Source organism: Stegodyphus dumicola, chromosome 10, assembly GCF_044657685.1.
Source record: "Stegodyphus dumicola isolate Sdum_Otavi_A_Nest chromosome 10, ASM4465768v1".
Lineage (NCBI taxonomy): Eukaryota > Metazoa > Arthropoda > Arachnida > Araneae > Eresidae > Stegodyphus > Stegodyphus dumicola.
This window is the reverse complement of record NC_140777.1, coordinates 143798324-143815007: the sequence shown is the minus strand read 5'-3', so window position 1 is coordinate 143815007 and position 16684 is coordinate 143798324. Positions and strand designations below refer to the sequence as shown.

Genomic DNA, 16684 nt, shown 5'->3' with positions numbered 1-16684 from the left:
AATAATTTTAATTTAAACAGCCACAACAGGCCTATTAATTTCAGAATTAATCTCTTGAATATTAAATATGTAGATAATATGATTTTCTATCAAATTTTAAATTTTTGACTTAAATCAAAAGCAAGCTGTTTGGCGACGTAATCTGTTACTTGGAGATAGTTTTCTGACTCTTGACAATTTCTATAGTCTATTTGACCTATTTCTATAATCTGTTAGCAACTTTGCCTCTTATTTGGCTATCTTACTTCTGCAATTTTTTTCCATAATACTTGGATAATACTAGCCGAATTGTTGATAATGATAAAAGATGTATTTTCCACGTTTTCGCATGCAAACGGGTGGGACCTCGCCTGTTCGATAACAATATCTGAGTGTTAATATTAAATGTGATCTCATTAAGTGGGAGGCCCACAATTTTGAAGCAACATCTTTCATGTGAAATAGGGGTTAGTTATATGGATTTTCGAAGCAGAATAAAAGGATCAGAATTTATAGGATTACAGCAAAGCTTACTGCGGCTATCTGTCCAAAAAGAGGGACGTTTTGGTGAAGACTAAATTTCTCTCTTAAAGGATTTGAAAATTCGAACTTTTTCTATTTGAAGTAGAGTAGTATTGTAACGCAGATTGATTAGATAAGGACTTAATTTTAATTCATGCCTCCTAGATTACTATGTAGATTTTCTTGATTAGAAGTAATAAAACATAAACAGAAGATTGCATGTCCTACTCAAAATAGTCATTTCCGATTTCAATTTTGCCTTGAAATCTAAAACAATTGCATATTGTTAGACTATCCTTTACCGCCAGATTGAGATTTGATGCACAGGCTGGTCAAGGCTAAAAAAATTCTGAAGAACTTGATAAATACAATCTTCTAAGAAAACTGTTTTTCTTTGCTTGTCTTTGCTGCTGCAGTGTTTTTGTTGGTAACATTTTCGAAATACTTCTCTTCGCATGCATATATTCTAATTTACGCGCTGCTATTTTTGCGGGGCTGTTCGTTCTACATTAGAGTGAGAACAGTATTGAGTATTGGCTGCAGTCAGTTCAGCCGAAGTAACACTTTAAATAAAATTAGTTCCTAAATTTCTTGTCTAGGTGTTAAAAAAAAAAAAAAAAAAAAAAAAAAAAAACTTTTTTTATAAATCCTAAAATTATTTTTTAAAAAAGAAATAAATGGGAAAAAATTCAATAAATCAATCTGAAAGGGTTCAGATTTTAACGCTCGACCAGAAAAGCTCTTTTTATTTATCAGTAAAGATTATCAACAGAGATGGCCCGTGTCGGAATTGCGAAACATTTTATAGGATAGATAAATATACATTTAGGTTAACATGGGACCGTTATATATCTTCTGTATAGTTGAAAAGTAAAAAATATGTAACATAATTCTAAAAAAAATATAGTGATTTTACTTATATATATCATAAATTAAATGCATTTTTTTAAAACCCAATCAGATTAAAAAAGAATTATTGTTCTTAAGAACTGCATCTGTTGCTTTTAAATAGCTTAGTTTGTCAATCAGTAGCAGACAGATTAAATATAAAAGACAAATATATTACATTTTGCTCAATGGCAACAGAGTGAATAAGCTTTTAGGGCTAATAAAGCAATAAAATAAATAAAAAATAGAAGCAAATAAAGAAATAAAAAATCCATCTAAAATTAATAAAAATTACACGTAAATGAGAAAATAAATATAGAAGTAAAATAAAAAAATACATGTAAATGAGGCAAAATAAAAAATAGAAATAAAAGAGGAAAACTTATTGAATTAATTGGAAAGATTAAATCATATTTTCAGTTATTTGTCAAAATTGTCGAATTATATCTGCTCTTAAATTCCTTTCATCCTCTAATTTTGAATTTTATTATTATTTTAGAAAATTCTATTAGTGATATAATAATTATTTTTATTTTTTAGTACCGATGAAAAAAGAAGAATATTTTCCTAAAGGTGAAGTGAATAAAGATACTCTGATAAAATTTATCAAGGTAGGATGAGATTCTATTATTTTCCTATTTCATTTTATATTTTTTTCAAAAATTTCTCTTCGAAATTTTACTTCATAAGAAAGGATATTTTTCAACAGAAAATGAAGAATTATAAGTATTATGTTTAGTGATATACATTAAAATATAGTGTGAATCCTCCCCAACTCAGTTACTCACGATTCCAGATTATTTTGGTCTTCTATGGATGTAGTCGTATTAGATATGCTATATTGAATGCCTATATTTTTGTACGCTCTCAGAAATGCTAGTAACTTTCAGAGGTTGTCGTCTACAAGAGGTAATCTACTACAAGAGCGAGTTCATCGTGCGTTAAATTCTCTCAATTTAGGCTTAAAAAAAGAAGTTCTATAGAAGCTATTATCTCGAATGAAAAATGTGAGAAATTTCTGTTGCCTGATAGTACCGCACCGATACGAATGGGTCCTGAAACACAAAACTTTCGAACTCTAAATTTTAAAAGACAGCGAAATCATTCTTTAATTTCTCATAATCTTGTTTTGGCTTTGTGAAAATTAGGAAACTGGAGATTTCGAAAGTCTTTTCCATCTGGGCCTCAGATTAGCTTTAATTGGATTTAATCTGCCTTAGTACTCAATTCACATAAATGCAAGAATTATCATCACAGTATTATTCTGGCGTAAAAGTGGTGAAATTAATGAGAATTGCCTGGTTTACCTGATAAGTTAAATGAATTTGCCTGATAAGTTAAACGATGACCTTAACAATGGCAGTCATTCTTAGCGCCGTTGTGAAGGATCGTGTCTTTATGTATGCTGATGGACTATATGAAGATAAGAATTTCTTTCTTTCCTTTCACAAGTCATGATTTAGAGGTCGACATCAGATAGTCCAGCATTTAGGAGATGTGAGACGACATGCTCATATACTGTAGGAAAAATAGCTTGTTCAGTAATGTTTCTACAATAGTCAATATCACAACCAATGCTAGAGGATTTTAGCGATTTGCATTGCATCTATCATCAAAGCCTCTCGATATCAGGGGACTCAACGACCAATGGCTTTGAGTTCTTCTGATATCGCCTTCAACAATAATGAATATCGGGATATAAAATACAACAGAGAAATAAAAAGGCGAAACGAATACGGTCTGCAAAGAGATAGAGAAAGTGTACGTAGAACGATTTGAAACTCTCAACTAGAAAGAATCTTGCTGCTAGCAAGATCTTCGCATAACGAAGGCAATTAATTATCCTTCTGGAAGCTAACTAAACGCTGCTTCTATGCATTTAATATTGATTATTATCTTTTTGCAGATATCATTAATAAACATGTTAGACTACAATGCTGCTGTTGTACAAGCAATACAAAACATACGCAATCAAACCATCAGTGTCCTTAGTGGAAGACGCACATTGGACAGTCTTCATAAAGGTGATGCAGCTTTATGAAGGAGCATCAGCACCATTAAAATATAACTTGTATGAGAAATTACCTAAAATATATTGTCCAGTGAGTTGTTTGGAACACAAATCTATAAGAAGTGTTCTTCATATATTTTTTTTTTAACTAAAATTGTGAGAGATTTTGATACTAACAATTTTTTAATACCTTCAGTTTGCATTGAATGACCATGTAATAACACTGTGAGGTCTGCTACAAAATATTATCAGTAAAAGTGTGATGGTAATAAGATATTTAGTTTTATTTAATATTTTATTTTTTAGGAGGTACGCAAACACCCTGCTTTATCAGCCGAGGATGCGGCGTGCTTGGCGGCTGTCAGGCTTGTTGAAGAGAGCGAGCATACACGAATGTGGTACAGAGTTGGTGCTATTCGTGACTTGACGGGCAGCAAGAAAGCCAAGCCCAGGTTGAGCAAAAAGCTTAGAAAGGTAAATTTTGAAACACGCCACTTGCGACCTTCATTACTTTCATATCGATTTCCGTCTTTAATGTATGTTCATTCTGCATTATATCTAAAATATTTCTTCTTGAATTTTCTATTTATTTTCGCATAAGTATGATGTCCTGTTATTGCATTTATATGAATTTAGCTCTTTTTCTTACAGTAAAAAGGTATTTTCCATTTTTTTAAATAATTGTGTCCTATTTGTATAATACAAATGTTTTTGCCACTAAAAAGTGCGCTCTGTCATTAAACCATGGAATGAGAGTATTGGATCAATATTTGTGACTATACTATTCGAAGTAATATAATTCCGATATTTCTTTTCTAGGTCAAACTAAGATGGTCATTTGCTTCTAATAAGGCATCTAATTTTCATTATTTTTGTCACATAACTTTATTAGTTGATTCTTAGTCATTTCCTCAATTTATAAAAAAAAGGTTGAGGGGAAGGAAAGAAAAAAAAGAGAAGAAGAAAAATGCAATAGCGAATTGTGGAAATTGAGCACTTTAATCAAATATTTAAATACTTTAAAACACACAATGTCAAAATTTCAATATATCACTAAAATGGTATTGCCCAATTTATCGTAAAAATGTATGAGTATAGCAGAAAATTTGTTTTATAGTTAAAACTGGAGCACATTGTGAACGTAAAAAAATTTTAATAGTTTTTAAAAATATTAACCTAATGTAAAAGGTTCGCATGGCAGTAAAAGCATTAGACATCTACCTGTATTAATGTATTTATAAATCTAGGCCGATAATTTTATTGTCCTACAATAAATATGTTTAAAGACAGCCAGACACACGCAAATCTTTCCACGAGGATAAAATTAATTATCTTCTTAGCTATTTATTGTTTTGTTTTGTTTTGTTTTAAAACGTATTTTAGAAGTTATTTGAATAGTTAGATGAAAACGCTCAGAAAGCACTTTGCTGGACAAGATGGTACCATGTGCCTGATAATAAGGGTATATCTTGAACAATGTTATTTACACTTAATGCATGTATCGAATAATAGCCTGCTAAGTTTAATCGATTTTTGAAGTCTTGCACTACTAATTACCTTTGAATTTAGTTGTTACATTATCTATTTAGTTCTTTACCTCAAGTGATCGTTGACTGTGCAAGCACGGAAGTCCGTTCCGTCTGAAAACTTTATTGTGTTCAATAAAAGAGTTTTTTACACTCTTCCCCTGTTGTATTCATCTTCAACTCTTTGAGGAAAGTCGCAAGATATAATTTGAAGTCAATCTAGTTACATTGTATGGTAGTAAAGAAGACTAGATCCCTCAAACAATGCTTACAGAAAAAAACAGTAAATTCCTAATGCTGCTTTCTTCTGCTTATAATTCGCAGATCTCTCTTAATGTTCAACGTTCTTTTAAACAATCTATAGTTATAATTTTGCTCTAAAGTAATAGCACAGTTCTTTTACATTTACAGGGAATAATTACGAGTAGTTAACTCGCAAAATGGTCTTTTTCATTTCTGCTATGGAACTGAAATATAATAAATTAATGAAATAAAGGCAATGGAATAATAAAAGTGGAGTTAAAGTACGTCGCGTGAATACAAAAATAATGATTATGAAAAATCTTAGAGAAATGAAGAATGAAATTACTGAGTACTAGGTAGATAGCAACTGGAAGATATCGAAGAATTTCGCTCACCACACAGGTACATTACCGACAGCCGCCCAAACAAGTTTTATAAGTTTGGATAATCTATTCAATATTATAGTATGTGAAGGACATACTTAGTTTTTCAAAAACATAAACATAAACTTTCAGAATGCGACCTGTAATAACCATTCAAAAATTCTGCGTATCTACGACATCAGTTTATCCTTCGTGAAAGAAGCTCATCATGAGGTTTATCTTAAGTAATAAACGACGTTTTTGATGTCAGTCTTTATATCTTGTCTTTAGTGACCATGGCAAAGAAGGCCAAATCGAACAGTTTGAAATGCTTTGTGAAATGATTCATGTATTTGATATTTACAGGTATACAATCTCTTGGATCAAGAGGGAGATCAAGTAGATGGGAAACCAGCCGTTCCCACAGAGCAGAAAGACATACCCATATTGAACTTCGCGGCTGCTACTGCTGCTGTCATGGAAAACGCAGGCCGCGTTACAGTTAAAGTCAAGAGGCACGGCAGAATATCTGGTACTGCTAGGTGCAGGTAAGATAGTTGTTTGGTGAAATAACTGCAGCAAAATGGTACAAATACATGTCCCTTTGTCTTTCAACTTTCTTTTTGTGATAAAACTTATATCAAACGCCAATTAAACTGATCTCTCCAGAGATTTGGGTTCAAATCTCTTCATGGTGTTTTAGGTTATAATTCCAAAGATTCAAACGACTCAAAAATAGAGAAAACTGGATTTTTCGAATCTCGAATCTCTTTTAAGATTCGTGCGATTCGATGATTCAAATGTTCCATCTCTATTAAAGACGTTCCGCAGCCATCAGTTATTATTCCAAGAACAAAAACGTCCGACAATATAAAAAAGCGCATCCAGACGTGTGAAACTGAAGAAGATATTTCCAACTTCTTATACTACTTGTAGAAATTACAGCGTAACGCTTCGTATTTTGCAACTTATTATGTTTAATATTTTCATACCTCAAGGCCCGTCAAAAAACAAATATATGTATTTTTCAATGAAAAGAAGTTCTTGTTTATATCTTAATAACGAACTCAATTATAAATTAATATAATCATACATAACATAGATTAGGTTAAGTTTAACGCAATCTTCCTATACACAAGGCTTGATTTCTAAAGTCCGAAGTACCGGAGCTCTATGGAAGATAGTTAGGAATGGGGGGGGGGAATTCTGAAAGATTTCAGATTTTAAATTGCGTCCAAAGGGATGTTTTTTTTTAACGTTTTTTGTGTTACCTTTATGTTATCATGTTCTACGTTAATCAGAAATTCGTTAAAGTTTTACAAAATATGAAATCGATAATAAAACAAATTCCAAATTTCAAATTTGGGCTTCCAGATGCCCATATTCGCAGGAGGATTACGTTATTCAAAATTGGATGGCTCTAGGTACCGCTGTTTTATCACAATGCGAGAAGCATACATACATTTATGCAGATTGTTCATTATTTAATTTCTTTAAATATAATACAAAGTGATAATATTTGGTGGCAACAGTTTGAAAAGTGAAACAGATATTCAGAGTGATTCGGCACAAAATCGCAAAACGGAAAAAATAGTCCCTCAGGAATAAAGTCCCTTTGGATTAATAATAATTAAATAATTAAGATTCAATCAAAAGTAATGAGATAAATAAAAATTTAATAGATTATTAACGTAAAGGCAAATAGTTAAATAATAAAATAAAATACTTGACCTCGTCTTATATGGGGTCCCGGATTGAATTACAATATCACTTAACTAAGCAATAACTCAAGGGGGCTCAGACTGAATTTAAGCCTTGCATATATCGGATAACTGTACTACCTCTAGTTATGATAGAAACAAAGACCATTCTTTTCCAGCACACCAGTAAACGAAGTTAAAACGGTTAAAGCCTCACTAATGAGAATAGAGAGAATGCTATGAATAGTATAAGAGTGTGAAGGAAATTTTAACCGAGAATGCATAGATATCAAAAGAAACAGGGAGATATCCTCGTACCATTGTTTACTCGAGTTCCGTACTGCCAAACAGAATGTGACACGGAAAAAAAAAAAGATTTTCCCCGAATCCGAAAGTTAACTGAGAAAAAAGTAACAAAAAGTGTGCAGGTGCTCTTTTCCGCGGGCAAAGCCTAGCGTTGGAGCGAAAAATTTACTCGCCGTCACAAATTCACTGCAATTCCTTAAGAAGATGCCTTTTGCTTTTCTTTCCTTAAAAGTCTCATCCTCCGTCCAAGAACTGGTTTACCAGGGAAAGAGAGGCATACATTCAAAAATTAAAATCGATTTTTAATTTTATTTTATTATTAAAATAAAATTTTCGAAATCAAAATAATTTCAATTGAAATTGCGGTTCAGTTACGTAAAAAAAATACTGGAGCCCTCTTATATAAGGCTCCGATGCACTTTGCTTAGAATTGCGATTTATCTCGAAAATTAAGAAGTACCGGAGCCAGGATGTCTGTACGCTCCGCCACAATTTAAGATGTGCCTGTAGAATTACCTAGAGTGTTTAGAGTGGCAGTACGCCGAAGCCAGAACCCTCGTCCTGGTGCGAACCTTTCGAAGTTGGATATTCTGGGCCTTGGGGACCCCTCAGTGGGGGCACAGACCTCACAGTCCCTGCCCAGCTTTGTTTAGAGTGGCAGCAGTTTTAGCGACCTGACGCATAGCATAACTAAGAACGGTGATGGAACGCGTAGGTCAACATGCCCGCAGGGACTACTGCAGATGCCACTGCAATATCTTGACGAAGGACCTCCAGTATAACCGATTTCTTGCGTTACACGATGTTCATCAAGGTCCCCTAAGTTCTGTTTGATTCACTGTAATACGTTATACGTCATATATATAACATTCACGAGAGTACCGACCTGTGATGAGCAAACACCATATTGAGATTGTAAAGATAATTCAACTTCGAAACTGATACATAGAAACTGTTTCTTGAATCATGTATGCATTTTCTGCCGGACCCTTCCCTATTTAATAAATACTATTGTGAAATGATTAGACTTATTTTTTTCATATAAGTTAATAGCACAGATCGGTGAATGAATCTTAATTGAAAATTTTATATATTCCTTCTTGAAGTATAAATTTTTAATATTCTTCAAAGTCCATTAAAGTAAATTGTTCTCTGAATACTTTTGAGGTCAATAATTACTCACTATTTACAAGATGACTAATTACTTTCTTCTTTAGTGATAAGATCGCAAACTGTTTAAGAATAATAGCTTTGGAAAACATGACATAGGAACCTGATGGACCTTTGTCTTCTTTTCCATCAGCAAAATAAATGATGTATGTGGGAATCGTCTCTTAAAAAATGCAATGAGTAATGCGTATTGATCTTCCTTTTGATGATTTGTGCTCATTTTCCTATAAATAATGATGTCCTTCATCCATCACAACACTTTTCCTCAGTTTCCAGTGAAAAGCCATTGTTTAATGACTAATTTCGGTTTTTACAAATACCGATTATTTATTTTGGCATTCTTCCGTAAAAATATCATGCTGTATTATGTTGTATTTGTCACCATTTTTCCTTTGAGTATTTAAACAAAAGACACAAACTATATTGATGGAAATAGCTGGTGACATAACAAAAGTTGATGACTTGTATAAACTTCCCGAAAACACGCACTTTATTTTAATTCTTCTTTATTTTTGTGTCTTGTCTAACATCGTCGTTTTTTGCAATACTTAAAGGTGCTCACAAGATACTAGTTTAGTTTGTGATGTTGTTGTGGTGACTAATCTCATTTGTCTGACGTAATCAGAACAAGCCCACGAATTTTATCGTAGCAAGGAATAGAAGATTGCATTTGTTGTTGACAAGAGCCTTGAGCACCGTATAGGTAACAGTCAGACTTTGATTGCCCACCAGCGGCCGAGCGGTAAAGTCGCTGAACACTGGTAGTTCGGTCCGAGGTTCTAATCTCGCGAACGGGCTGGCTGCATGGGCGTTTTCGTGGTTTTCCCCATGTGTAACGTGTATACGAGCCAGCAAGTCCTCCACGAAGGCATCCCTCGTGTGCTTTGCCATAATTAAATACACCACACCACACCAGACTTTGATTAGTTTCGCTCCAGTTTTAAGAGAGAGCACCTCGGGGGAACGGGTGCGAGGGTCTTCCACCGATCTTCCCCTACCACCAACCTCTCGAGAGGATTTTCGGCTCGTCGTATATTTTGAGTACCGCACAGATACTATACATGTTTTCACCGGGATTCGAACCTGGGCCCTTCGCTATGGCAGACAACGTCACTAATCACTTTCAAATCTAGGCGGCCCAGTTTAGTTTAAATATATGGAAGCACATATTGTAGCGAATTATGTATTAAATGCATATTTAAGCCCTAATGAAATTAATTTTTAAATCAACGAATAAATAACTAAATAATTTATTGGCGATTAGAAATTGGGAATGGACAACTAATTATCAAGTGCCTCGAATAATTTAGATTCCAGTTCTAGTACATGGAAAACATTTTTTAAAATTATCTCTGACTCAAAATCTATGTTATATAAGTTATTACTTTTTATCTGTTGTTATTAAAAGCCTACGTTAAAAACATATATTTCCGTAGGTGCTACAAATAATGATATACATTATCACGCTTTAGCTTTCAAATATGGTGTATATATATATATATATGTGTGTGTGTGTGTGTGTGTAAGATAAAAATGTGTAAAGAAAATTTCTAACTTTAATTGGAAATGAACCCTTTGTCCTTCATTTTGATTTGGATCTTTCCTCTTCCTGTCCTAAAAAATAGTAACTATTTATAACGCATCAATCTAAACTGCACCATTTCCGAATGAATCTATATCATAAGGTATGTTTCAATGCAGTGTAGACACGTTTCATCCAATCAGATTAAAGATTTCAAGTCAGTGGTCGTTTTGTTCTTGACCATAGGGTGATTTAAATTGTTTTATTAGTTCCCTATCCACTATATTGACAAATTCTCGATATTTGTAATTTTTCCAGAATATTGAAGAGCGCAAAACAAATACGTGGTAAATCATTGCTACTGAAATTCTCATAAAACGCTTTCGTTTATTATAATTTATACATAGAAAAATATCGAATTTCCGTAAAAATTTACTGAAAGCTTGATTTTTTTATTATTGCGCTTAAAATTTCAAATTTTCAGAAGAATCGCTGAAAACGAAATTACCAACATCTCAAAGGACATCGCATTTTTACCTAGGAATATTTTCTGTGAACATAGCAGTAAGAAGATAGATTAGGTTAAACTTTGTATTTGAGTCCTAAACTCTAATATGAATTTAAAATGTATTCTCTTTTCAATTCTGCTTACAGTATGTGACTATACATTTTATTTACTAGTTACTATACAATATTTATAGGAGGATTAAAAACGCGCAAACGGGAGGGGTAAAAAGTATGTGCTAATTCAGAAACTGTTGACGCAGCAGATATCGTAATTTACAGCGACGGAAAGTGGGTGCATAAAAGATAGTGGCAGTTGTAGTTGCCAAATTAACACTTAAGATTCTTGAGGAGCATAATCTTAAGATTAATTACACAACGTGACAGGCGCAATCTGCAAGCTCGTTCATACTCACATTTGTGTCGTTTCTACAGTTTTAACAACAATTTATTTCGGTAGGAAAAAGAGCAACAGGCGAAAATTAAGGTGGGAAGAAAAGCAGAAGATGAAAGAGAATGCGACGTATCTAAGATAAAAATCGGTTCAGAGTGATTTAATTTTGGTTCAGCTTCATTCCGATTGGCTAGCTTTTATTTGAAATTTTGAAATTAGTACTGACTGAAGCTTTATTATTCACTGAAAGTGCCTGCATCATTAGGGTTATGTAAAAGTCATGTGAGGATCGGAATAATTTAGATGCTACAGACGCATCATGCGTTAGTTGAGCGATTCTTTTGTTATTATCATACTATTTTGCTTCCAGATACAGATAAATCGGGGCTAAGTGCGTCTCTCTTTTATAAATGTTCACTTTTGAAGTAAGCAAAAAAGGCACTAGAAGCTGGTTTGCATGCTATAAAAGTAGACCAAGAAATACGCAGTTTCCAATCGAAAGTTTGCCAAAATTATAGATCTGCCTTTTTTTCCCCACTGCCTGCTTTTAAGTTTCAATTCGCAAAAGTTCTATTGACCGAAGCTTTCGGTAAGTGTCTGCGTCTAAAGTGATTTATTAGGAGAAGTTGCTATTTTGGAGATGGAAAAGAGAGCGAGAGCCAATAAAAAATGTTACTTAAAGGTTTGTAAGGTTTATCTTAAGTTTATAATAGTTATTTTTATGCACCTTTCCTATCTCTCTTAGCTTCAGCTTACAATTCCTTACCATAATGAGTTTTTAGAATTGCGTTAAATGCAAATGAGAAGGAGTGGTATTTAAGTCAAAGTTCCACTGATTTCGAGAGAGAGAAGCAATTTCAGAATAGCATGCGTTTGTCTTTTGGCTACGTCTCTCTAAGCTGCTACTACACTCGGCCGTATTACGTGCCCTTGATAGCTTCGCTAGATAATTCGATATTTAGGGGCCAACTAGTTAGATTTGTGTTAACTTCGGCTAAATCTCTTTAGTTAGTCATTAGTTATATTCTTATTTCTTATACTTTTGAGTTTAAGCCCAAGTGAAAGGTTTGCTGTACATCCTGAAAAAGCGGCCGTCTGTATATCTTTATTGTGAGCAATAAAGGGTAATTAACCCTTCTTAAGTTTACGATTCTATTTCTATTCTTCTTAAGTTTACGCTTAGCTGTTCATTAGGTTCCTCAACTCTGAGTTAATAGATGAAAGAGAGGAACACTACAAGTTGTTGAAAATTAATGTTAGTATTTTTACCTTATTTATTTTTACCTATTTGTATACAATAAATAATTTTAATAAAAGAATCGTGCATAGTGCTTCATCTTGAAATTCATTCAGTTTGATGAATTTTGAAGTGTCCTTTCATCTATCATTATCTCTCAAATATAGGGTGCGGCAGCGTTCATAATAGGATATTAAAAACACACCATAAGGCAGTAATTGTAATTTATTTATTACCTCTTAGATCAATTAATAGTTAAAGGTATGCCATTTACTAATATGTAAGTCATTGTCCATTGCGTGGATTATTTTTTGAATATCATGCCTGTCAAATGATGCCCCCTCTGCACAGTACATTCATCTAGGCGGCGTTGGAAGCTTGCCATAACTCGGCGTAACGTATTCCTTGAGACATTGCCGACGGCAGTTCTGATGCGATTCAGGAATGGTGGCACAACGTGTTGGGAAAACTTCTTGCTTCAGGTGGCCCCAAAGGAAAAAGTCTGCACATGAAAGATCAGGTGAGCGAGGCGGCCAGGAAATGTCACCAAAACGGGAAATTACTCTACCTGGACATGTCTGTCGCAATGGTCTGTCCATCTGGAACTTTCCCATGGCGTCCCAAGTTGAAATATTGCCGAAATAGACGCCGGGTAGCAATAACAGAATAGTTATTCTTGAAATAACTTTCAACAGCAAAAGCACGATGCTGTGCACTCCACCGGTCCATATCACTGTCACACTCGAAATGGCAGCTCATTAGTACACGAATGAGGCACGAGCTGGCGCGCATTCATGCAGTAAGTCATTGTGCTACGCAAGTCAAATTACGCTATGAACACTGCCGCACCCTGTATGTTCTGCAAAAGCGTTCGTCAATCTTTGGTGTGGGTAGAGGGGGCATCCATTTCGGCGCTACACATAACATACAGTTTAGGCTTGAACAGATTTCAGATTTGTATATAGTTGTGTTCACAATCTCTAAACATGAAAATCTGTTTCTTCAGTGTGTCGATCGTGTCTTTGGCGGGAGCAACTGATACTTTAGAAAGCTCATGCCTCCAGGTTTTGTCTTAAATTTCTGCCTATTAACACTGAACAATTTCCCTAAGGATATTATTTATAGTCCTCATGATAGATCAGTAAGAAATAAAAATTTTTAAAAAGCATGAATTAACCTTATGTAATTATGAATATTCACAGAGTGGAGACTATAGAGGGAACAGCAGTGGCTGGCGAAGATTACGTTCCCTTGAAAGAGGTCCTGACTTTCGCAGACCAAGAAACGGAGAAGGAGATCCACGTAGAGATCGTGGACGACAATCAGTGGGAACCAGACGAGACTTTTTTCCTTAAGCTGTGCATCTTACCGGAAGACGTGGGTACAGTGATGCTTGGAAGAGTTTGCATCATGGAAATCACCATCTTAAATGATGACGGTAAGGAATTTGTTTCCGCTTTATAATGGAGGGGAACTAAGTCTTTTTCCATAAGTCATTAAAAAAAGCAAATAAAATGAAACGATTGATAACTGAGGTTATATCATCACTGTCAATATGTACAGAACAATAGAATAGTGTACCAAGAATAATATGAAATAGTTAAGGACGTATGGAAGGTTTCCATATGACTGATTTATACATTAAACAATAAAGATACTTTTGTGCCATTAAAAACTAAAAGCTTTAAAACATTTTTGCTCATTCCGGCCAATTTTGGAACGTGATTAAAAGTAGTTGTCATATTAAGGAAATTGTGCAATCAGCTGAAATGTTCACTACAGTTCATTGTATATTTTCTATTACATTTGAAGTGGAGAATAGTTGGACTTGAACGACTGACTAAATCAATGTAATTCAGAAAGTAATACTTTAGTTATTATTCAAATCATTTTATATCTTTACGAGTTGGACTCAATGAGCTAACACGAACTAAACTCATTAAAATCTTTATATATTTTCTTTTTTTTTTTACAATAACCCTTTTTTGCAACTGGCCGCACAAACGCCCAGCGTATTTCAAGATCATATTTATTTTAATTAGAAATTCAGTTTGTTCTCGTTGTAACTAAAGATTTATCTGAAACGCCCAATTAAAAAATAATACCATACAAACATGGGAGGGGGGAATCTGAAAAGTTTCAGATTTTAACAGAAGCCAAAAGGGTTTGTTAAGGTTTTTTTTTTACATTTTCGCTGAGCTCGCAGTCTACCAGCCCGCTGCTGCCTTCTCTCCTGCTAACCCCTCCGTTTTTTTTTTTTTTTTTTTTTCTTTTTAGCTTTATTATTAAGTATAATTTTCTTCGTAATCAAGCCATATATACTTCAAGAGAAAAATTGCAAAAATTGAAAAAAAAAAAAAAAAAAAAAAAAAAAAAAAAAAAAAAAAAAAAAAAAAGCAGCATAGCTGCTAGAAATCTGGATGCAGTGTAAAGTATTGGCATACTTGCCTTTTCTCAGTTCATAATATCAATGTTCAATTTTCTTGCTAAAGTGGCTTTTTTTACTAAGATGGCTTTACAAAACTTTTTTTTTTTTACTTTTTGTTATTAAAGTTTCGTGTATTAACTTTATTTATTAAATATCACGTCCATGGCACTTATACCACATAAAACTCAATTCAATAAGCAGAATCACTAAATATTTAAAAACAACATATCTTTAAAATTTCCGACAAACAGTCTCGCACGCTTGAGATAGAAATGTTTTTATTCCGTAGAGTATTGCCACAACTTGCTTAGAAATAGTTGAGTTTGTTAATCAAAAATTCGTTAAAGTTTGGCAAAATAGGAAATAGATAAACAAATTTGAAATTCAAAATTCGGTCTTCCAGGTGCGCATATTCAAGGGGAGTACTACGTTATTCAAAATTTGATGGCTCTAGGTACCGTCATTTTTTCACATTGCGAAAACCATGCATACATTCATAGCAGATTCTTCATTATTTAATTTCTTTTAAAATGATACTAGGGGATAATATTTGATAGCATCAATTTGAAAAGTGATTTGGCCTTTTACAGTGATTCAGCGCAAAATTTGATTTTGATACCAGTAGCCTAGTTAAGCCAACACCCGTTTTGGTCTTTTAAAAAAAAGTAAACTGATTTTATATCTCTCGTGACATCATTATGACAGGTTCGTGTTTCGAGAAATGTTAAAAGATATACAATCTGTTTCTGCGCTAAACAATGTACAATTTCAGTAAGGCCAAAATAATTAAATTAAAAAATTAAAATAACTATTTTGATTTAAAAAAAATCTGAAAGCTTTCAGATTTTATATAACGACAAAGAGGCGTTTTTTTAACGTTTTGTGTGTTACCTTTATTTATTAAATACCATGTTCTCACACGTAAACCATAAAATTCAAGTCAACAGCAATATCACAAACTATTTAAAAGAGCATATCCTTAGAATTTCCGATACACAGCCTCGCGTGCTGGAGATAAAAAAGTTTTTTTTTTCCCTTAGTGTTGCCATTGCTTGCTTTGAAATCGTGAGTTTGTTTATCAAAAATTCTTTAATGTTTGACAAAATATGAAATAGATAACAAAACAAATTCAAAACTGGAAATCTGGACTTCCAGATGCCCATATTCGAATGGAGGACTACGTTATTCAAAATTTCATATCTCTAGGTGCCGTTGTTTTTTCACAGTGAGAGAAACATACATACATTCATGCAGATTTTTCATTATTTAATTTCTTTAAATATAATACACAGCGAAAATATTTGGTGGCAACAATTTGTGATAGTGAACCGACGCAAAATGTCAAAACGAAATTAATAGCCCTTTTGGGCACATTGCCCCTTTGAGCTTAAAAAAAAAAAAAAAAAAAAAAAAAAAAAAAAAAAAAACTAGGTATTTTTATTTAAAGGACATTGTTATGACCAAACCACAGTGAGTACGGTAATTAAAACAATTGCAGTCGTTGTCTTGTTTGTGCAGTCCCGCAGCATTACGCCAATCATATGTAGACCAAGTTAGGTTTATGTTATTGTTATTTAACTGAAGAAATAATGAAACAGCGTATATTTTTTCCCGCTGCACTTTGCAAAGTGGAAATAAATTATTGTTATGTCCGTGAATAAAATAAGAATACTTCTTACTATTCCATTTTGAAGATATTTACTACTTTACGCAAATGTTGAAATGTTTCACGGGTGACGTAAGTTCTTGTAGAGTAGAGGAACAACTGGTTATTGAATATCTGACAAGGTCATGTCGCTATTATTTAATTCATTGAAACAAATTTCAGCTGCAGAGAGGTGCAGTTGCGTTACACTTGCCATTCAGTAAGATGATATCGAACTTCTTCGGGC

General features: G+C 33.5%; 1 protein-coding gene across 2 annotated transcripts in view; it reads left to right on the top strand.

The window, feature by feature from the left end:
• The window catches only part of LOC118190756 (sodium/calcium exchanger 3-like), a 134344-nt gene that overhangs the window by 96404 nt on the left and 21256 nt on the right, over positions 1 to 16684 (top strand). For both annotated transcript variants that reach the window (XM_035361528.2, XM_085825632.1), the window contains exons 5-8: positions 1930 to 2000; positions 3707 to 3874; positions 5898 to 6079; positions 13567 to 13802. In XM_035361528.2, the coding sequence (XP_035217419.1) occupies positions 1930 to 2000; positions 3707 to 3874; positions 5898 to 6079; positions 13567 to 13802 (657 nt within the window). The remainder of the gene's footprint in view (positions 1 to 1929; positions 2001 to 3706; positions 3875 to 5897; positions 6080 to 13566; positions 13803 to 16684) is intronic.